Source organism: Chlamydotis macqueenii, chromosome Z (assembly GCF_036417535.1).
Source record: "Chlamydotis macqueenii isolate bChlMac1 chromosome Z, bChlMac1.mat, whole genome shotgun sequence".
NCBI lineage: Eukaryota > Metazoa > Chordata > Aves > Otidiformes > Otididae > Chlamydotis > Chlamydotis macqueenii.
Window position 1 is genome coordinate 12,928,017 of NC_141593.1, and position 21,786 is coordinate 12,949,802.

At 45.1% G+C, this 21,786-nt stretch overlaps 1 protein-coding gene across 1 annotated transcript in view; it reads left to right on the forward strand.

The window, feature by feature from the left end:
- Positions 1–19,491, forward strand: part of EGFLAM (EGF like, fibronectin type III and laminin G domains) — an 82,099-nt gene extending 62,608 nt beyond the window's left edge. Inside the window, exons 16-23 of the mRNA XM_086770048.1 lie at positions 979–1,090; positions 2,656–2,772; positions 8,954–9,134; positions 13,648–13,726; positions 14,593–14,736; positions 17,404–17,487; positions 18,551–18,654; positions 19,211–19,491. Of these exons, the coding sequence (XP_086626174.1) occupies positions 979–1,090; positions 2,656–2,772; positions 8,954–9,134; positions 13,648–13,726; positions 14,593–14,736; positions 17,404–17,487; positions 18,551–18,654; positions 19,211–19,365 (976 nt within the window). The 3' untranslated portion in view covers positions 19,366–19,491. The remainder of the gene's footprint in view (positions 1–978; positions 1,091–2,655; positions 2,773–8,953; positions 9,135–13,647; positions 13,727–14,592; positions 14,737–17,403; positions 17,488–18,550; positions 18,655–19,210) is intronic.
- Positions 19,492–21,786: the final 2,295 nt, after the last annotated feature.

Genomic DNA, 21,786 nt, shown 5'->3' on the forward strand with positions numbered 1-21,786 from the left:
TTCATTTTTAAATATAAGTGACCTGAAAATACAAAACATTATTTCACCCAAAACAATTTTGTATTTTTCTGTTGAAAGATAGAAAGTCTTCAGGTGTCCCAGATGACATGGATTCTGATTTTTCCAGCTTGATTAGTGAATCAAATGCAAGTTTTCATTGCTCCTGGAGGAAAGGCTGCAAGATATCACTTAGACATAAAATGTTTTAGGCAGTGTAGTAAAACTACATTTGAAAATAAGATACAAAGTTCTGCAGAACTTACAAAGGGGAAAGTGTTTTTACCCTTTATACAAGCTGCTATTCATATTAGTGCTGAACTAATAAAGATTGTAGGAACACATTTAAAATGCTTCCTTTGAGACTGATGAATGCTTTGCACAACTGGGGATTATTGTTCCTAGCCAGGATCTCATCACATCATTAGGATCATATTTTAGTAACTTCCTCTTAATGTACAGCAGCTAGGCTGCGTGTGTGTGTGTGTGTGTGTGTAGATGTCCCTTGAACAGGCTGCATAAATAGAGCTGATAAGCCAAAACAAAGTACTTCTGTTTTAAAAGAGGATGAAGAATGTGCAACTAGACTGACCATTAAGTGGGAAGTTTTATGCCCAGGCTTATGTCATTGTGAAATGAGGATATGTAGCTGAGACAAAAATTCTTCTTTATTTATAAATGACTGAGCAGAAAAATTAACTCAGAGGTAGATGAAACGCATGCTGATTATAAAAATATTTCATTTATAAATAAAAATAGAGTGCTTGTTATTTGCTACAGAAACGTAGTCTTACTTTCCTTTACTGATGGGGCTCAGAAATTGTTACTTCCCTATAAGGAAAGAAACACAGTGATTTCTTTTTATTTTTTACTTAGAAAATCATTCCAGAGGACTTGACTTTTTAACATTACAACAATATTTGAAAGTATTAGAAAGGCAAAAGCATACAATGCTTGAAAGTTTTCTTCCCCTTAAAACAGGAGTGAAGAACCTGTCAGTCTGGGTCAATGGCATGAGCTGCGAGTGTCCCGCACAGCGAAAAATGGTATCCTGCAAGTGGACAAACAAAAGCCAGTGGAAGGGATGGCAGAGGTGAGCATATGGCATGAGTTTTCATGAATACGGCTGTTAGACTGGACCATGATTGCACGGTAAACTACACAGGCTGCTCTCAAACCTTTTAGGAGCTTAAAAAGGTATACATTTTAGGGCAGTATTTTATTAAGCCCAAAATTGGAAATTTGCTCATGAAGTCTTCCTCTGAGGAAAAGGATTCTTGTAAAGCAGCTGAAATCACAGCCTTACCAGCTCTTGCTGTGTAACTGGGTTCACACTTTTGTGTTCAGTTCATACATGTCGTTGAGGCTCTTTTCTGGCTACTTACTAGTTGGGGCTAAGTCCATTGAGCAACGTATACATTGTGAAATGCATCCTCTGGCGAAGAATGAAATTGAAAAATATGTGCACAAAGTCCTGTTTTCACCTCTCTCTGAATATTGTGCTGGAAGGGTAGACCAGAAGATAATTGTTTCTTTGTCTTCTCCTTGCAAAGGTAATTTTCAGGACAGAGTAAAGGCTGAAATACCCAGACAATTGATGACTTGAATTTTATTCTTCACTCACCCAGAGGTCATAGTGAGTCAAATTTTTAATAAGGTGAAATTTTGCTCGTACCAAGCAGAGTATTCTCTCTAAGCACTGAAATGCATTCACACAGGTACTTTTTTATCCCAAGCACCTGAGGCTAGAACTGCTTAGAAAATGTCTTATTCTTTCCTAGTGGAAAATCTGGCTGGAAAACCAGGCTCCAGGTTCTCTTAGCAGAAGAATCTGCAGTTCTTTTCTACAAACTGGGAAACTATTTAAAGTTTAGACTTTTCTTGAAAAATGTAAATAAATTGAAGTTCCAGTTGTCTGTCAAGAAACAGATTGAGTGGGAAACATTTGAATAGAGCAGTAGAGACTTCTTTAGAGACACAGTGGGTCGAGATGAAGACTCCTGTTGTTTTTTTTCTCTAAGTGCTGCAGTGCAGCTGCAGAAGGAGGTTGGCTGTGAGCTGCCAGCAAAGAAATCAGAGGACCTTCTGCAGGACTGAAATTACACACTTTTTCTGTCCTTAGCTGTTAAACATCTTCCAGTTCACTCCAGGACCCTGACTAGTCTCATCAGGTATCCTGAGCAACTGCTTCTGTTAACTAATGCAAACTCATTGTTTCTTCCATTTAGCCCCTTATCTTGCTATGGATTAGCTTTTCAGATGTTGGAAATGTTAAATGAGTCTCTCTTTCATGGGCTTTGCTCTGATTTTCAATTTATAAACCTCATTTTAGTTCTACATTCACATCAGGGTACCTCAAGTCATTGCAAATAGAGGTAGATGTGCAGTCAGAAACCAGAATGAGTCAGTCTCCTTTCTTTCTTCCTTCAGTATTCCCATTTTGTGGTACTTGATACTTTTCAGCTAGTTCTGATTAAGATAAAGCACAGTCAGTAGACGGCATCCTACAGTGGCTTTTCTGAGAGAATTGTACAGAGAAGTGCAATTAACAGAAGTAAAGAGGACTTAAAGTAAGCTATAACATCTATTGTAAGCTAATCTGAAGATACAAGCAATTCCAGCTACTGTAATAAAATGCTGTTCCTGTGTTTCTTGCAGGGGGCTTTCACACAGATTAAGTGCAGCTCTGAAATATTTATTGGCGGAGTCCCTAGTTATGATGCCGTGAAGAAGAACTCTGGGATCCTCAGGCCCTTCAGTGGGAGCATCCAGAAGGTATGTGCCCAGAATAACATAGCAGAGGCATTTATTTCTGTCTCATCCAGTGGACGCTTCAGGTGAAAACCTGCCCTTATACCACTGACAGTATTCAAAATAATGCAAGATTTAACCTCAGGAGCCCACCACAAAGTGCTTAGACACTGTGTTTGTATTTCACAGAAAGATGTTCTAAATTTATTAGCGAGTTACCACTGTCAGTCTCCCTATTAATTTCCATCCTGTACTAATAAGTGAGTGGAAGCCATACGGGATCTAATTCAGAATGATGCATAAAGCTAAGTAAAGATCAGAGTCCTCAGAGTGTCCTTCAGCATCATCATATATAAATAAATGAACAGAAGGAATGCTCAAACACTTCAAGGTATGCACACTGAGGCAGCTAAATGTGTGATGTACCCAATACAGTAATGAGCGAAAAGCAAGGTGCACATTAAAGTGGATCCCAGTCCAGCTACCATATTCTTACACTACACAGCAGTTACACACCTCACTGCCTTCCCCTTTTATTATTTTATTCGGGGCACATGAATGGAGGAGATCTTTTTCATTGTTGGCAGACTTCAGGGATGATGTTCTAGTGGGGTCAACTGTGTATGGGTGCAATTGACTTCTGGAAAATAAATATGTAAATTCATAAAATAGTCTTAATAAGTAGTCAAAAGAAAGTTCAAACTGAACTAACATTTACTGTTCCTATCTATTTGGATAAAGCTAAAATGTTGGCCCTGAATTCTTAGATTTTTAAACGAGTGAATTACTGCATCAAATTTAATTAACAAATAAAATGCCCTAACAATGCATCTCGTAACAATTGGTCAAGGGCAGAAATGTAATTGTAATTCAGTGCAAATGGTTTCATCACCAGGTCTAACATTTTTCACTATTTTAGTCGCCTCTAAGTTCAAGAAAACTGAGGCAGTGCTTAATAGTGATGAGAACAAGTCAGTCACATGAATATCTTTGGAAAGGTAGAGCTGACTAAATACAGTGCATTTTGGAGTGCAAGATAGGGAGTCTAGGGGCAATTGACTGAGGTCACACTTACAAAGTGAGAGGTACCCTGGAGTACAGAGGGTTGATAAAGGTTGGGGAATGCTGAGCGTGAGCTCTTACTTCTGTGATGTAGTTAAGAAAGTGGATTTGCCTTCTCAGAGGCGTGAATGGGACATCAAGGAAGAATGTTGCCTGCCTTTTGGGCACTGGGAGACTGTTAGTTGACTGCTATGTTCACACATATGTGTTGCTAGAGATCGGCCTGGGGAAGTGGTATTGGGATTAGGAGAGAGGTGAGGGGCTCAGCTGAGGTGCGTCTACACTAATGCATGCAGCATGGGGAACAAGCAAGAAGAGTTGGAAGCCATAGTGCGGCAGGCAAACTATGACCTAGTTGCCATAACAGAAACGTGGTGGGATTGCTCCCATGACTGGAGCGCTGCAATGGATGGCTACAAACTCTTCAGGAGGGACAGGCAAGGAAGGAGGGGTGGTGGTGTGGCTCTCTACGTTAGGGAATCCTTTTCTGCTACTGAGATTGTGACTGGGGATGATAACATTGAATCCCTATGGGTAAAGATCAGAGGAAGGGCTGACAAGGCAGACATCCTGGTGGGCGTCTGTTATAGACCACCAAACCAGGATGAAGAGACAGATGAGGTATTCTACAAGCAGCTGGCACGAGCTGCACGGTCGTCAGCCCTTGTCCTCATGGGGGACTTCAACTTCCCTGACATATGCTGGGAGTACAGCACAGCACAGAAGAAGCAGTCTAGGAGGTTTTTGGAGTGCATAGAGGATGCCTTCCTAATGCAGTTGGTCAGAGAGCCCACGAGAGGAACTGCCCCGCTAGACCTGCTGTTTACAAACAGGGAAGGTCTGGTGGGAGATGTGGAGGTTGGGGGCTGCCTTGGACAGAGTGACCATGAAATGATAAATTTCTCAATTCATGGTGGAGCTTGGAGGGGGAATAGTAAAACTGCTACCTTGGACTTCCGGAGGGTGGACTTTGAATTGTTCAAGAGACTAGTAGGGGGAGTCCCCTGGCATTCAGTCTTAGCGAACAAAGGGGTCCAAGAGAGCTGGTTGCTCTTCAAGAAGGGAGTCTTAAGGGCGCAGGAGGAGGCGGTCCCCCTGAGCCGCAAAATGAGCTGTCGGGGAAGAAGACCGGCGTGGATGAATAGGGAGCTATTCTTGAGGCTCCGGGAGAAAAAGAGAATCTACCGCCTGTGGAAGGAGGGACGGGCAACTGAGAATGAATACAAGGAAGTCGTTAGGATGTGTAGAGATGAAATCAGAAAGGCAAAAGCCCAGCTTGAATTTAACCTGGCCACTGGGGTGAAAAGGAATAAGAAACTCTTTTATAAATACATTAACAGTAAGAGGAGGACAAAGGAGAATATCCACTCTTTGCTGGATGAGGCTGGGAATGTGACCACTGAGGATAAGGAAAAGGCGGAGGTTCTGAATGCCTTCTTTACGTCTGTCTTTAAAGGTCAGACCAGTTATCCTCAGGGTACTCCTCTCTCTGACCTGGTAGTCTCGGCTGGGGAGCACGCTAACCCCCCTGTGATTCTGGAAGAAACGGTTAGAGACTTACTACTCCAACTGGACTGCCACAAGTCCATGGGGCCGGATGAGATCCACCCAAGAGTGCTGAGGGAACAGGCGGAGGTGATAGCCGAGCCACTTTCCATCATCTATCAGCGCTCCTTGTTGACTGGTGAGGTCCCGGAAGACTGGAGGACTGCCAACGTGACTCCTATTTACAAGAAAGGTTGTAAGGAGGATCCGGGGAACTACAGGCCTGTTAGCCTGACCTCGGTTACAGGGAAGGTTATGGAACAGATAGTCTTGAGGGAGATCATGCGGCATGTGCGGGATGGCCGGGGGATCAGGCCTAGCCAGCATGGGTTCATGAAGGGCAGGTCCTGTTTGACCAACCTGATCTCCTTTTACGATCAAGTGACCCATCTGCTCGATGAGGGAAAGGCTGTTGATGTGGTCTACCTAGACTTCAGCAAAGCCTTTGACACTGTCTCCCACGGTATTCTCCTGCAGAAGCTGGCAGCCCATGGCTTGGATGGGTACACTCTTGGCTGGGTAAGGAGCTGGCTGGAGGGCCGGGCTCAGAGAGTGGTGGTGAATGGAGTTAAATCCAGCTGGCTACCGGTCACAAGTGGTGTTCCCCAGGGGTCGGTGCTGGGGCCTGTCCTCTTCAATATCTTTATTGATGATCTGGATGAGGGCATTGAGTGCACCCTCAGTAAGTTCGCAGATGACACCAAATTGGCTGGGAGTGTGGATCTGTCTGGGGGTAGCGAGGCCCTACAGAGGGATCTGGACAGGCTGGAGAGCTGGGCTGAAGCCAATGGGATGAGGTTCAACAAGACCAAATGCCGAGTCCTGCACTTCGGCCACAACAACCCCAGGCAGCGCTATAGGCTTGGGGCGGAGTGGCTGGAGGACTGTGTGGAGGAAACGGACCTGGGGGTACTGATTGATGCTCGGCTGAGCATGAGCCAACAGTGTGCCCGGGTGGCCAAGAAGGCCAACGGCATCCTGGCTTGCATCAAAAACAGTGTTACTAGCAGGAACAGGGAGGTAATTGTCCCCCTGTACTCGGCACTGGTGAGGCCGCACCTCGAGTACTGTGTTCAGTTTTGGGCCCCTCACTGCAAGAAAGACATTGAGGCCCTGGAACGCGTTCAGAGGAGGGCTACGAAGCTGGTGACGGGTCTGGAGCACAGGCCTTATGAGGAGCGGCTGAGGGAGCCGGGATTGTTCGGTCTGGAGAAGAGGAGGCTCAGGGGAGACCTTATAGCTCTCTATAACTTCCTGAAGGGAGGTTGTAGTGAGCTAGGGGTCGGCCTTTTCTCTCGTGTAGACAGTGATAGAACTAGAGGCAATGGTTTCAAGCTGCGCCAGGGGAGATTCAGGCTGGACACTAGGAAATATTACTTCTCGGAAAGGGTAGTCAGGCACTGGAATGCACTGCCCAGGAAGGTGGTGGAGTCACCGACCATGGGGGTGTTCAAGAAATGTTTGGATGTTGTGTTGAGGGATATGATTTAGCTGAGAAGTATTGGTGATGGTTGGACTGGATGATCTTTTAGGTCTTTTCCAATCTTGATAATTCTGTGATTCTGTGATTCTGGTTTTATTTAGTGAGGGGGGGCTGTGGTGGCAGCTTCTGCAAGAAGCTGCGGGAAGTTGTTTCCCCTTTGTTCAGTGGACTCAGCCGGACCTAGGGCGGACCTGATGCTGGCCAGGGCCAAGCCAATTGGTAGCAGAATGTTCCCTGATAATGACTCTGCACTAACCTATTTAAGAAGGGGAAAAATAAAAAAAAAAAAGATGTGAAGAAGCTGAATCATGGGCAGAGAGGGGGAGGCGCGAGCCTTGTGGGCCTTGCAGGCCTCACCCTCTGGCCTCCCGCCGGCCGGCCGTCTGAGCCTGACTCGGCCCGGCCCGGCTGCAAGAAGTGGAGAGGAGAGGAGATGTGAAGAGATCCTGAGAGGTGTCTGCCTGAGCCGGTTGTGAAGAATTTCTGGTGAGAGGAACGGCTGCAGACGCCAAGGTCAGTGAAGAAGGAGGGGGAGCAGTAACGCTGCTCCCGGCAGAGATTCCCCTGCAGCCCGTGGTGCAGCCCATGGTGAGGCCGGCTGTGCCCCTGCAGCCCATGGAGGTCCACGGAGGAGCAGAGATCCCCTTGCAGCCTGGGGAGGATCCCATGCCAGGGCAGGCGGATGCCTGAAGGAGGCTGTGGCCCGTGGAGGGCCCGCTGGGGCAGCTGTTCTGAAGGGACTGCACCCCATGGAAAAATGACCCACGCTGGAGCAGTTCATGAAGGACTGTGGCCCGTGGGAGGGAGACCGCGCTGGAGCAGGGGAGGAATGCAAGGAGTTCTTCCCCCGAGGAGGAAGGAGCAGTAGAAAGCGACGAATGATGAACTGAGGGGTTCCTCCCTTGCAATTCTGGGGACTTGTATAGAAATAAAGCTACAAACATCACCAAGTACTGTAAAACATGGTTTGTGTATAGAAGGATCTATTTAGCATACTTAGACAAGGTTAATGATTTTATTGTGGTCTGCTAATTCCTGCATAATGATGAGATTTCTTTGAGTACCTGCTTGAAAAAGGCACGATGAGAAGCAGTGCCTGGAAGCTGAAGATAGTTGAAGCCCAGAAATAAGATACACATTTTTAAGAGTGGTGGCGTGTTAATCACTGGAACAACATAGCTAAAAGTGAAAAAGAAGCTGAAAAGGTAGTGGAGTCTTCACTGGTCAATCTTTATGACAGGACAGGTGTTTTTCTGCCGTTGAACTTGTTTAATGCTATTTCAAACAGAATGTATACACTTGAAGCAAGCCCTTCTTCCAGTAGGCCCTCCTAAGGTACATGGTCTGGGTTATGCAGGAGCCAGAGTAACTGTTGCCATTCTCACTTCTGGCCTTAAAATCTATCTGTTTGTGAAAATGGATTTCTTCTTTGATGTAACTGAGATCAGAAGCCGTATCTACATGTAATCTTTTTGCCAAGATACCAGCTGAGATTATACAAATGTTGGTTTATATTGGAGAACATATGTTGCTGACACATTGGAAAAATCCCAACAATTAACAATTTTCTTTCATTTATAGACAAACAGTTTTGTGAAGTCATTCATTAAGTTTTCCTTCCATTCTTGACTCTAGCTTCTTTCAGGCAAGATAAGATACTAGAAAGCAACAGAAAATGTGAAAAACAAGTTGTTCTGCTTAGTATTTCTGTTGTCAACACTCATCTCCTGGGGGGTTTCCTGAGCTCGGAAACACTTTTTCTCAGCAATGCTCATCTAATTTTAGTCCTAGCTCGCGGCTTCGCTACAAAGCGTTGAGCTGATGTTCAGACATGACTGGTAAATCTCACACAGCACATGGGGATTGCCTAAGTCGATGTAACAAAACACAAAAGAAATTAATCTCCAGTGGGTCAGGGTGAGCAACAGAATGAGTTGGACCTCTGCAACTGGAAAACACTCATCACAAGATACAGGTTTTTGGCCAAGTTTTGAGGCTGACCTTTATCTGACATCTTTCAATGAAGTCTTCTGACTAGCCTTGCAATACTGAAAATTTGAAAGATTTTAGCATGAATTTTTCCTCCTTTTATTACTTTTTTATTTTAACACATAGATTATCTTGAATGACCGGACGATCGATGTGAAACAGGATTTCACTTTTGGAGTCAACCTAGCAAATGCTGCCCACCCCTGCGTGAGCTCACCATGTGCAAATGGAGGCACCTGTGTTCCCAAGAAGGACAGCTATGAATGTGACTGTCCCCTGGGCTTTGATGGGCAACATTGCCAAAAAGGTAACGATGGCTGCATTCCAATCCAGACATCCAGAGCTGATTGCAAAAATAAGAGAGATTTATCCCCTACAACTGATGTCGTGCACATCCCTTGAAATAGAAACCCTGGAGATCAGAACTCCCTTTGAATCCATGCACGTTCTGTGTACCTAGGGAAGAATTCATTTTGTTGCTTAGGAACATCATAACTGTTAATTTAGCACAGAGCTATGATCCATAGATAGCAGCCTGGTATCTGGTTGCTTGTGGTGGCCGACATTGGACACTTCATACACCTCCCTAATTATGCAGTGCTATAGAAAGTGGGAATTCCTGCCAACGTCCTCCAGCTGGTGATTATGTTACATCCTGGGGCATGAGCATTGATAACCTTTGTAATTTTGTCCTCCCTAGGGCTCACAACAAATGCTGTTCTCATGTACAGAAAGGTCTAATCCTTTTTTAGTCACTGATGGTAATTTCATCATCTGCACAAACCCTACCTTGGTATGGCGATGGAGACCGCCAAGGAGGAGAACCTGCCCAGATGCATGTTACTGTTCTTTCCTCAGAGCTGCTGTAATCGTTCAAACCTTGGATTCAGGAAACCATTCAGATTGCATGAAAAGTGTTAAAAAAAACCAACTCTTTGGGTTATTCCACTAGATGGAGATGTTTCCCTTCTGTCAAGCTTGATTTTGAAAAATTCCTAAGGGGAGGTTTTGTAGTATAACAGTGAACTCAGTTCAAAAAAGCTGACAGACATTATTGTCTTCGCCCACTCCTTCATTTCTCACAGGCATAAACTTCAAAGTTAAAAGTAGTGGTTTTGTTTAAATCGAGATGAATAGATTGGCCTTTTCTTCCCAAAAAAAAAGGCAGTATCTTAGAACAAAAACATTTTATTAAACTACAATGTGAGAAACTCCTTCACTTACGTTGTTGTGGTCTAACTAATAGCTGGAGCGACGTCATCTGTCCCAGCTTCTCTGGGAAGGAGGGAGAATTGCGATTTTGGCTTTCTAGGTATGTGTAGGGTGCCAAGCTCCTGACTTCAAGATGGTATCTGCAGCAGTACAAAGGTCTCCAGAGGGAGTCAAGGCAAGTGAATGCTTTGCAGCTTGGGTGTTTGGCTGCCTGCCCGTTCAGTGAGCTCCTGTGTGTTGGTCAGGCCACAGCTCCTCACCAGTCCGCTGCTTCTGACCTGTGCTGAGCCTTGAGAGTGGTGTGCCAAGCTGCTCGCTGCTGCAGTCGCTGCCGCTCAGCTGGCGTGCCACTGCTCTCCTCCCTGTCCTAACCTGATGGGCACCTGGGCTTTCAGAGACGGTTGGAAGCACCTTGTGCCTTTGGCTTAGACTGGATCCTGGGCTTCCTGTGTAAATCCAATCTGAATTCATTTTCAAGCGTGTCCAAGAGCACTGTTCACCTGCCTTCTGTTCCTGCTGCCTGTGGCTGCTGTTCAGGTGCCTTTCATTGCCCTCCCTGCACTTGAGGAGCCTCGACTGCCACCAAGAATCTGAGTTTTTGCTGATGGGCGTGCAGAAAGCATGGAGCTCTCTCCTCCTGAACCTCAGTCCAGAACGGCCCTGCTGAACCTTGAGCAGATTTCTCAAAATAGTCCTTACCTGTGACTCTTGGGTGGGATGTAGACACAGCCACAAAGATGATCAGAGGGCTGGAGCACCTCTCCTATGAGGACAGACTGAGAAGAGAAGGCTCCAGGGAGACCTGATAGCAGCCTTCCAGTAGCTAAAGGGAGCCTACAGGAAAGACAAGGAGAAACTCTTCAGCAGGGCCTGTTGTGATAGGACAAGGGGTAAAGGTTTTAAACTGAAGGAGAGTAGATTTAGATTAGATATAAGGAAGAAATTATTCACTATGCTTCTATGCACTTGTGTTTCCACTTCTGTTTCAGAGCAGGTTTTTGGTTAGTGCACACAGTGGGTATGTGAGAGGCTGAAGTGCAGTCTCCATCCTGCTTGCTGGTGGGCTACTGTAACCCCTTGCCTTGAAAAAACAAAGTACTTGTGAGGGACGACACCTCATTGTCAAAAATTGTACATGTAACTTATGGTAACTTATGTAACTTAAAAGGTGTATGAGATATATGAGATATTGGTTCATATCATAATGGATCATTGGCTGAGAATTCAACAGAGTTTCTACTGGCATTACTGTGTCTTATATCTTCTATGCAAGCTGTAGGGAGTGTTAAAAATATTTTCATCCTTTATTGTAAGATGGAGTAGAACAGTGAACAGTTGCTTTCCCCTAGTTAGAGCCAGTCCTCAGGTAAATCACGGTGAGTCACTGGGGTTTGAAAACTAAGACTAGCAGAGGGATTTTTGTGCTGATCCTACTGTCTGTACCTCTATGAGTTTTGACCAGGCAAATATAAATACTTGGGGCAAAACACTCATAATAGAGTGCTACCTTCATAGGTGGTTATAATTTTCTACTCAGAAGGGAAGTGGGGATCAGGCATTTGCAGAAAGGCGGGCTTGAAACTGGGCAGTCATTGGAAGGGAGACTTTTATGCTATAGAAAAATAAAACCCGAATGTTCTTGTTTTGTTTTGTGCTGACTCACTGCAGAGTGTGGAAGTTACTGCCTAAACAGTAAGTACTGCAATTGATGTGAAAACTGCTCTGTCATTGTGTGTCTGTGTCTGCTCTAGCAAGCTGGATGCTGGCTTTCCGTTAAGTCTGGCAAGCTTCTGTCAATAAGCAAAAATATTTTCTGTGGTTATATAGTACTTCCTTAAAGTTTGTCCTGTTGATATTTTAAACGGCACCCAGAGCACCTGCCAAGTGCAGAGCGGTGGCTGTAGAGCGGTGTCCATGTATTCGCAGAGCAGCAGAGCCAGGCAGCCGACTGAGTGCTCTATGGGGGTAGGTGTGACTTCAGGCTGCCCTGCAGTTCAGAGTTCAGTCTCACTTGTCCTGAGAGCTTTGGTGCCTCTCAGCCGAACAGTGGTGAGCAGGGAGTGAGGATGTTTAGTCCTAGATGTCCTTACTGGCTCTATTCCCTTCCAGTTGCGAAGGTTTGGCATGCGTTGTGGGTACTGCTAAAATCTACTTGGTTTTCTGCAGCCAAATTCAGTGCAGCAGAGCTTAATACCTGTCAAGCTCCACAGAGGAAATCAGAGCACTAGAGCAAGTTCAAGGGTTGCAGCGAGCACAGGCACCTCCTGGTGAAGGCAAGAGCAGCAGGGCTTGCAAGGCCAGTGTGGGACGTGATGTGGGAAGAGGGCTCCTTTCACACTTTACTGCCATCCGCCATCCTCAGAGATTGTCCCATGCAGAAAGGACCAGGCCAAGTGAGGAATGTCTGGCCGAGTGTAACACCTCTTTTGCAATCTTCCAGTGATGCTGGCAGACTGCAGGTTGTGGATGGCCAGTGGTGGTTTCTTTAGACACATTAGGCAACTTTCCTGATTTCACTCTGGATGAAAACAGGCGTTTGTCACTATCTAAAATTCTCAGTCTTGACACTTAGAGCCAAATTCCATATTGCTGTTGCTGGCTGCCAGACTACACCAATTGTTGCATATCTGTGTTACAGCAAACTCTTAAAGCCCAGCCAGCCTCTGTGTTGCACAAAGAAAGCAAGCATCCTTGCCCTGAAAAGCTTGAAATGTATATAGATGGGATTAGGTGTGGGTTGAAGGGATCAATTCTTGAGAAGAAAATAGGATGAAGGCAGCTATTTTAAGGAATTTATAAAACTAGCTTGTATTAATGCAGCAATCAGTTATGAGAGGTCAGCAGCAAACTGTAGGATGTTCACTCAAAAGGAAAAATGTTCAGGCCAGTGTCCGTAGCCTGCCGAAGGCTGTGTACCAGGGACATTCACTGATTTATATCACACATCTGATTTGTTTTGCCAAAGTCTTCTCTATGGGCAGCAGTGCACCAGCTCCATGTCTGTCCATTTCAGCAGACCTGAAGTGATTAGGGACACCCTGTATGTCCTCCCCAGGGTTAGCTTCTCCCTGCGTTGCTCCCCCGGGGAAAGCCCTGTGTGGCAGCAGTCGCTCTGTGGAGTCACATACATGACAGGAGGAAATGGGGAGCTAGCTCACAGGTTGCCTGTGCTGCTCCCAGCCTTGCTTTGCAGGGGTATACACAGTGCCCCCATTAGACTCTGCAGGCTAAGAACAAAGGGTGGTTAATGCACAAGCTTTGGTGGGAAGGTAGCTTGAGCTGCATGGAGAATCAAGGAGTGTGGAAACAGGGATAGAAATAAAATTTGGAATGCTTTCCCAATACTTTGTATTTTCCTGTGCTAACGTTTATGGTGGAGCAATACCTGAGGCCCATGACATAAAGAACGTAAGTAGGGGAACTGATGTCTGTTTAAACTGCCTCAGCTGCTGCCCTTACATTTAGATACAAACTGGCTGTGAGTTCAGCTCAGTTCTGTGCCACCATCAGGTACCTGCTAATGCGGGAGTGAATCCTGTCTTGTTTTTTATTCCATTTCCTTGTCAGCTAACTGACACTCGTCTTTGCTTTTTTTATTTACTCTTCAGCCATTACAGAAGCAATTGAAGTCCCACAATTTATTGGTCGCAGTTACCTCACGTATGATAATCCAGATATCCTGAAAAGGTAACGTGTCTCCTGTGAACATAAATGTGCTGTTTGTTAACCATTGTAACACTAGGAGCATTATGTTGGAGGATATTGTATATTTAAGTGTTTTAAATTGTATTTGCCATATTTATAAATTTTGGGAAAAGAACACATTTTCAATGCATATGCTTATGCCTCAGTTTGTTATAATATCTGAGCATCTTCAACCTTTGGAGAAGTAATATGCACAGCATATGTCTGACATGGAGAAGGAGTGATGTGCACTTTCTGAGAGCAAAGAACAGACATACAGAGCTGGCATTCATGAAGAGACTAAGGATTTTAACTCCTGCTTTAGCCTAGAATTTAGATCTTCAAACTTGGTTTTGGCTGCTCTAAACCATAGAAGATGCTCAAATTCCAGAAAATTTTGAGTTGTAACAAATTTGTTCGTCTCCTGTATTTCAGACACTGGCTGAAAATGTCCCCACCTGCAGCTTGGTACCTTTGATCTACCGGGACTTTCTCATTTGTCCTTTCTTATGCTTCTTCCACTGGCTTCTGAGAGCAGTAAACCTACTAGATGTTCTCAAAATTTACTTGTCTGACTGGATTTCACACTAGGCTTGGGGAGAAAAAGTATTTTCTCTTACTTGTGTGGAGCAAACCAGTAGCTATTGCGTTTGGAATTCTGGAGGGCCAAGATCAGTTCCCGTACTCTGAAATACTAGAAATGGGGATGTGAACCAGAGTCCCTCACACATCAGCTCATAGGCAAGTTGCAAAAACAGTAACCAGCAACACCAGTGGAAAAGAAATAGCGCCATTGTCTTTTTAGGTTTGTTTGAAAGAAGACTGCCCCAATTCAATATTTTACTACTATTTCCTTCTGCATTAAACAGGGTATCAGGATCAAGAACGAACGTGTTCATGAGGTTTAAAACGACAATGAAGGAAGGTCTTTTGATGTGGAGGGGAGACAGTCCCATGCGACCTAACAGTGATTTCATTTCCCTAGGCCTTCAAGAAGGAGCACTAATATTCAGGTAAACTATCACACCCTTCTTTTTGTTGCATGCAGTACAGTCTGTGCTCAAAGGAATCTACACAACACATCCGGTGCACTTATGCTTCAGTACAGAGTGACACAATTGCATCCTCAAGCTTTTATTCAGTGATGGGTTGCATTGTTGTCTGGTAAAGGATGTGAGTTGAAGAGGTAATATGGTGCCAGCTTTGCACTCCCTCCTCCCTCCCAATTCTTAAAACATCAGATTTTTAGTGTGGTTTTTGAAAAGTCACCGTGTGAGGGTACAAGTACTATCAGTAACTGCCCCGATGCCTCTTGAAGCCCTTACCATCTCAGTTAAGCAGAGCAGGTGCAGGATGTGAGGAGAGAGAAGTGGTCAAGGAAGGAGGCTCTGCTGATGCCCATGCTGACTGCAGGCTCACTCTTCACCAAAGAGTGCAGATGGGAGCAGGGCTCCCACCTTCTGAAATCCCCAAATATTCAAACCTGTGGCACAAACCCAGCTGGCACGAGACATTGCTATGGCCAGCTTCCATGGAATCACTTGTTTAAGAAAAAAATAATATTACTGTCAAAAAGCTGAAACGAGGGCGTGTTGGGAAATGTCTGAACTTGGGTTCTGTCTCTCCAGAATCACTTTATCCCTTGCAGGCACTTAGGCAGACTCTTAGCAATTTTTTTGTGTGGTGCTTTTTGGGACTCTTGCCTTTTGAAAGACGTGTCTTTCCTCATGACACCCTTTTAGGTGTGCAAGACAAATACTGAACAGTAAACTACAATGCCGTCATTATTATGGACTGTTCTGAGACACTGTTGTTTAAATGACAAATATTTTGTTAATCATTTAAGCTAATTTGAAGCTATCTTTTACTTGGTTGTTGTTTGCTACCATGGATGCATAGACAAAGTAGCACGTTTCTATTTACATTAATTTCTTTAAAGCTTTTTTTTTTATATGGTTTTCTGTGGTTAACTTTTCAAAAACTCTTAGCTTCCTCACTGATTCTGCAGAAGTGGGGCAGCTTTTAAATGTCTTTGGGAGAGCCTGTCTTTCCAAGGTGCTGGGTAGTAAGTGGCCAGTCTATTCTGTCTGTTTTCGAGGCACAGTGCATTTTTTTAGGGTTGTTACTGTCCTCAAAAGATGAAGATACATGGATGCTTTAGATCGAAACAGTTAAATTTTATTGAGTTATCTGTACCTTCCACATGCACTTAGGGAGGTGTAAAATTTAAGATCCCAAATTAAAACTGTTATCAACACTCACTGCATACTGAAAAGGAACACTGAAGAAGATGGTGAAAGAACAAATGCAGAAAAAAATGTATCTCCTTTCATAAAGGTGATCTTCATGCTACTTTTGCAAGTTTTTACAGGTAAGGTCAGGAGAATGTCCAGGGCTTGAGAATATCCAGGGTTTGTGAATTGATCAGAAGTATTTCCCTGCAGCCGAAAATTAGATATCAGCTTTCTGGTCCAGCTGGAAATTCAAAACACACTTTTTCTTTCACTTTTTCTATGGTCTAGCAGAGTAGGTTCCCTGTACAGTGTAGCTGCTGCTGTAGATCCTTTTTGTTGCGCCCTGCTTCCTTAGATGGTTGTATCACTGTTGTAGGGGATCCTCATTTGTTAGGGATGGGTCTCATTTTTGTAACACTCAGATACAATCCGGAACACACAAATCCGTCTGTAGCTCTCAACCTAGACTAGTCTCTGCATCCTGGGTAAAAGGAGATGGTTTTTTGAGACTCCTTTAAGCCTCTGGGGAGGAGTCAAATTGAGGACAACCACTTTTCTCTGGACAGCTGACAACTTAATGTGCTGTTCTCAAGTACCTAAGCCGGGCCGTGAGCTTAATTCCCAGTTCAGTCTTTTCTGAAGAGACTGTGATGTTGCCTTTAAGCTCTCAAGCTTGGTACAGGCAGAAGGCCAGCAATGGCAGCTCAAGGTAATTTGTCCTGCTTATTTAGACAGCTGAGCACCCAATAGCTCACTGTGTTGTAGCATCTACCTCCCCTTCATGAAGGCTGGCCTACGTTTCTGGGACCCAGCAATTTAAGTTGCCTGAAGTGCAAACTTGATGGGGATGTTATATCTGCTGGGTAGTTTTAGTAGCAGCAAAGACAAAGAAATAATCAGAGCTGCAGCTGAAGCAGGGAACTTCATTATTATCTCTATGTTTGTTTATTAAGCTTCATCCTTTCTAACATCACAGGTCTCAACTTTCCCTGTAATTTGGATGATTTGCAAATCTGTTACAGGTCACATGCTTATTTGCTTTTGTAATAGTTCATTTGTTAACCGTGTTTGCAGCCTCCTACTGCTCCCTCCCATTAGGCCAAAGGTCTGTAGGTCACTATCCTTTATAACCTCCTCTTTTGGGGAGGAACTGCCATACAGAAGCCCCCTCCTTGCTCCCATGGGATAGTGGTGATGATACCCACTCTGACCTGGGCAGGAGGGAGTTTTGCCTGGTCCTCCGTGAACCTGACTTTGCAAAATAAGTGCATTACTGCTGGGCTTCCAAAGGACTCTACCAGTCCCTCCAACATCTGAACCGTGAGGGTTGCTCTTGGGGCTGAGCAGGTGAACAGGGCACAGTGTAAGGACATCTGAGCAATTTGGCAGGCAGGCAGGCTTTGCAAGGGAGGCAGTAATGTTTTGTTTTTTTTTTTTCAATTGTAGCTACAATTTGGGCAGTGGCATTGCTTCCATCACGGTGAACGGCTCTTTCAGCGACGGACGGTGGCACAGAGTCAAGGCTGTTCGGTAAGTGGCCATGCTTCATCTGGGGGGCGTTTTGGAGCTGTCCTGCCTTTAAAGGTGCTGTCTGGTGTGTCTGGGTGCTGCTCGGGTGTGAATCACTGTAGCTCTGTGGTCTCACATCACTTAGGAGTTGAACTGCTAGCAACTTGGCTATTTCAGGACGATGTACACAAAGATTATTGTATTAGAGGTGATAGTGCCAACTCTGAAACTCAGCACAGCTCAAGGCAGGCTGCCAAAGTCACGCAAGGCTATTCTGGGGCTGTAACAGACATTCTCTTAAACCCATACCATTTGGGTTAAAAGTATTTTTCTTTAATGTCTGCATTTTTAAATTCCCTGATGAGCATTTTGCGGGCTGGCACAAGTGCCGAGCACGAACAGTTTATGCCTACTTTTTCTATTTGGAGGAGGTGCAGACATCTTGTAGTGCATATATAACTCATATTTATAACTTCTTACCTCATGGGAGGCAAGTGTGCCCAGCAGGGAAAGCATGCATCCCTCTCCATGGGATATCGATTCCCTGGAAATCACAGGCTAACATTAGCACAACTTGTTGCCAAATTCAGTGAGAATAGGAACGGCTGATCAAGGACTGTATATAAAATGGAAGTGGCCTGAAAGCTCTAGTAAGAAACAAAACTGCTTGTAAGTATGTTTTACCTTAACTTACCTGTTTCTTCCCTTCTACGGAAGATTCTGCTGTTTACTTTTTGTATTACATCTGATTTTTAACACCATGTCAGAACCTGTCCATCATCCCCTCTCCCCTAGCTGTGCAATTTACTTCCCTCACAGTTTTTTTCTCCTCCACAAACATGTCCCCCACCCTTTGCAGGTCTCTGATATCTGAGTCTCTGGAACAGAAACCACGCCGATGGGTCTGGATTGCTGTAGCACACTGCTGTTTGTGGGGCTCCCCAGGATGGGTCCCAAGCCCTCACCATGAATCCTGCCAAGCACTGAGTTGCGCTGTTCTGGCAAAGGGGAGATGCTGCTGCTGCTCCTCCTCCCCGCCCATTTGTAGGCTGGATGCATGAGAGCTGTCCATTTTTCCTTTCAGGGATGGACAGTCTGGGAAAGTAACTGTGGATGATTATGGTGCCAGGACCGGTAAATCCCCTGGGAAGATGAGGCAGTTAAACATCAATGGAGATCTCTATGTAGGTGAGTGCTTACTGTTTGCATTCAAGACCCAGGTGCATTTTTGTGTTTGCGAGGTCAGCTGCAAGGCAGGGCATCCCAACTCTGTCCATCTTAAGGTGAAGGCTTCACACGGCAGCCTCTGCTCCTCTAAGCCTGGTTTTGGTGGGGATGAGGGGACTGGTGTGAGATGGGGCCAGCACTGTGGAGTGCACTGTGGTACCCCAGCAGGTACATAGAGAAACAGCGAGTGGCAACTGCAAACCCTGCACCTTAGTGCGAATCTGGGCACAAGCTTATTTGGCTCTTACTGATGGTACAATTGCTGCCATAAATAATTAGCATCCTAATTTATTATCTCCTGCTGTAGTTTATTATCTCCTGCTACATTATCTCCTCTGTACTTTCAAGTGCTTCAAGGCTTGATGTAAAAAAACACAGAGCAGCCTGTAAATTCAAATTAGCTTCTGAGATGTGCTAGGAAGGCTAGTGGCATTGCTGGGCGTGCAGGAGCGGACAGCCATTGCAGGAGCAGACAGCCATGTCAGTGAAGAGTTTCTCATCGCTGCCTTTCCCCCAGGTGGCATGAAGGAAATAGCCCTGCACACGAACAGGCAGTACATACGGGGCCTGGTGGGCTGTGTCTCCCACCTCACACTCTCCACTGATTACCACATCTCGCTGGTGGAAGATGCTGCTGATGGGAAGAACATCAACACGTGTGGGACCAAGTGACAGGAGAGGAATCCTGGTGCCGAGGACTCGTCATGTGCTTGCGTGTGTGGCTGAGCGTGAGCTGGCAGCCACAGCCCTCTTCAGCTGGCCTGAGTTCACCATCTGGGAAGGTGACGGAAAAAAAGGGAAAGCTGGGGAAAAAAAAGGGACATTTTTCCCCTCTCCTTTCTTCTGTTGACCAAACCAAACTAAGTATTTTGTGTAGGAACCATCCCCTCTACCCTTTAAGTGTTTAGTGAACGCTAAAGGTTGTGCATCGGTGCAAACAGCAAAGAAATGTGTGATGTTATGAGTAGCTCAATGACTGTATTGTGGTCCTTAGGTTATCTTTTGTAATGTCAGAGAAAGCAGTCTTGAAACACCTGCATCCATCCCACCCTACAGTGGTGCAATGACTGTGCTATTCAACAAATACATCATCAGGCAATGTGTCTATGCGTTCAAATGTATGTCCTGGTACAAGCAGTTCTTGCCACTCTCTGACTTAGCTAAATTATGCTTCATCCTGAGTAAATAACAGCTACAGTGACTGGCTTCAAAATATTGTTGTTTGTTGAGGAGGAAAGTTCTTAAATTCTACTTTTTTATTACAAGCAACAAAATCAATGAACAAATTTTGTAGAAGTAATTTTATACTTGTATATTTTTATAGCAGCAGCAGATCTGCTTACATGGTATAACTTTTAACATTTAGGTGTACTATACACTTAGCTCTTTGCACACTTTCCTAAAAATAGCAAAGTGACCTGTGGTTTCAATTTGTTATACAGGAGGCTTAATGTCTGTATTATACAGTTTTGGTGGGGATATTTGTGACTTATGACCAGATTTAAATCTGACATTTTTTGTTTTGTAAATTTTGACAGTTTAAAATTGTACATGATGAAGCTTTCCTGGCTTAAACAGATTAAATGATTAAGAAAAAAAAGAGCAAATGCTTGCTACTGTGGTACTATAAATCACTTTTTTTTTTTTCTGAAAAATGAGAAAAGGGATGTGCAAGAGACCTTGGTGGGTTACAGTCCTCTTAAAACAAATTGTTTTCTAGGCACCGGACCAACACTTATGCAACCTTGATTGCCAAACTGTAATTTAAGCAGGCGAACAGAGTGCTGTTGAGACAGAAAGGAAATGGTCCAGAATTTCATATTTTAGAGATTTTTCTTCCTTACCTCTTTGTTCAAAGCAGATCAGGGAGCCATTGTGGGGGTGTGAGAAGAGAGACCCACCATGCAGCTGGCACCCCACGGCTCACCGCGAGCCAGCAGCGGGAGAGGCACAGAACTCCTCAGTAGATTAGGTTCCAGTGAATTAAAAGCACCCAGTGTGGCAAAAGCAATGGAGATCAGGAGGTTTCTGCTGTATTATTACTGTGCTCAAGGTGCTCCGGGCTTCCTGGGAGCTAAAACACATTCCTGAGGCTCATCCCACCTACAGCTGACCATGAGCAGCTGCAGGCTTGAGTAGAATCATAGAATCGCAGAACCACAGAATGGTTAGGATTGGAAGAGACCTTTATAGGTCATCTAGTTCAACTCCCCTGCAAGGAGCAGGGATGTCTCCAACCAGATCAGGTTGTTCAGAGCCTCATCCAACATCCTTGAATGTTTCCAGGGATGGGGCATCCACCACCTCTCTGGGCAACCTGTGCCAGTGTTCTACCACTCTCAGCGTAAAATTTTTTTCCCTAATAGCTAATCTAAATCTACCTTCCTCTATTTTAAAACCACTACCCTTCGTCCTATCACAACAGGCCCTACTGAAGAGTATCTCCCCATCTTTCTTGTAGGCCCCCTTGAGGTACTGGAAGACCGTTATAAGGTCTCCCTGGAGCCTCCTCGTCTCCAGGCTGAACAGCTCCAACTCTCTCAGCCTGTCCTCAGAGGAAAGGTGCTCCAGCCCTCTGATCATCTTCGTGGCCCTCCTCTGGACCTTCTCCAGCTGGTCCATGTCCTTCTTATGTTGAGGGCTCCAGAACTGGACAGTACTCCAGGTGGGGTCTCACCAGGGCAGAGCAGAGGGGCACAATCACCTCCCTCGACCTGCTGGCCATGCTCCTCTTGATGCAGCCCAGGATGCGGTTGGCCTTCTGGGCCGCAAGAGCTTCTTGTCCACCAGCACTCCCAAGTCCTTCTCCTCAGGGCTGTTCTCAATCCATTCTCTGCCCAGCCTGTATTTGTGCCCGGGATTGCCACGACATTGCACTTGGTCTGGTTGAACTTCACGAGGTTGGCACAGGCCCTCCTCTCCAGCCTGCCAAGGTCCCTCTGGATGGCATCGCTTCCCTCCAGTGTGTTGACGGCACCACACAGCTTGGTGTCGTCAGCAAACTACTTGAGGGTGCACTCTATCCCACTGTCGTATGTCAGTGACAAAGATGTTGAACAGGGCTGGGCCCAACACGGTCCCAGTGGAAAAAAT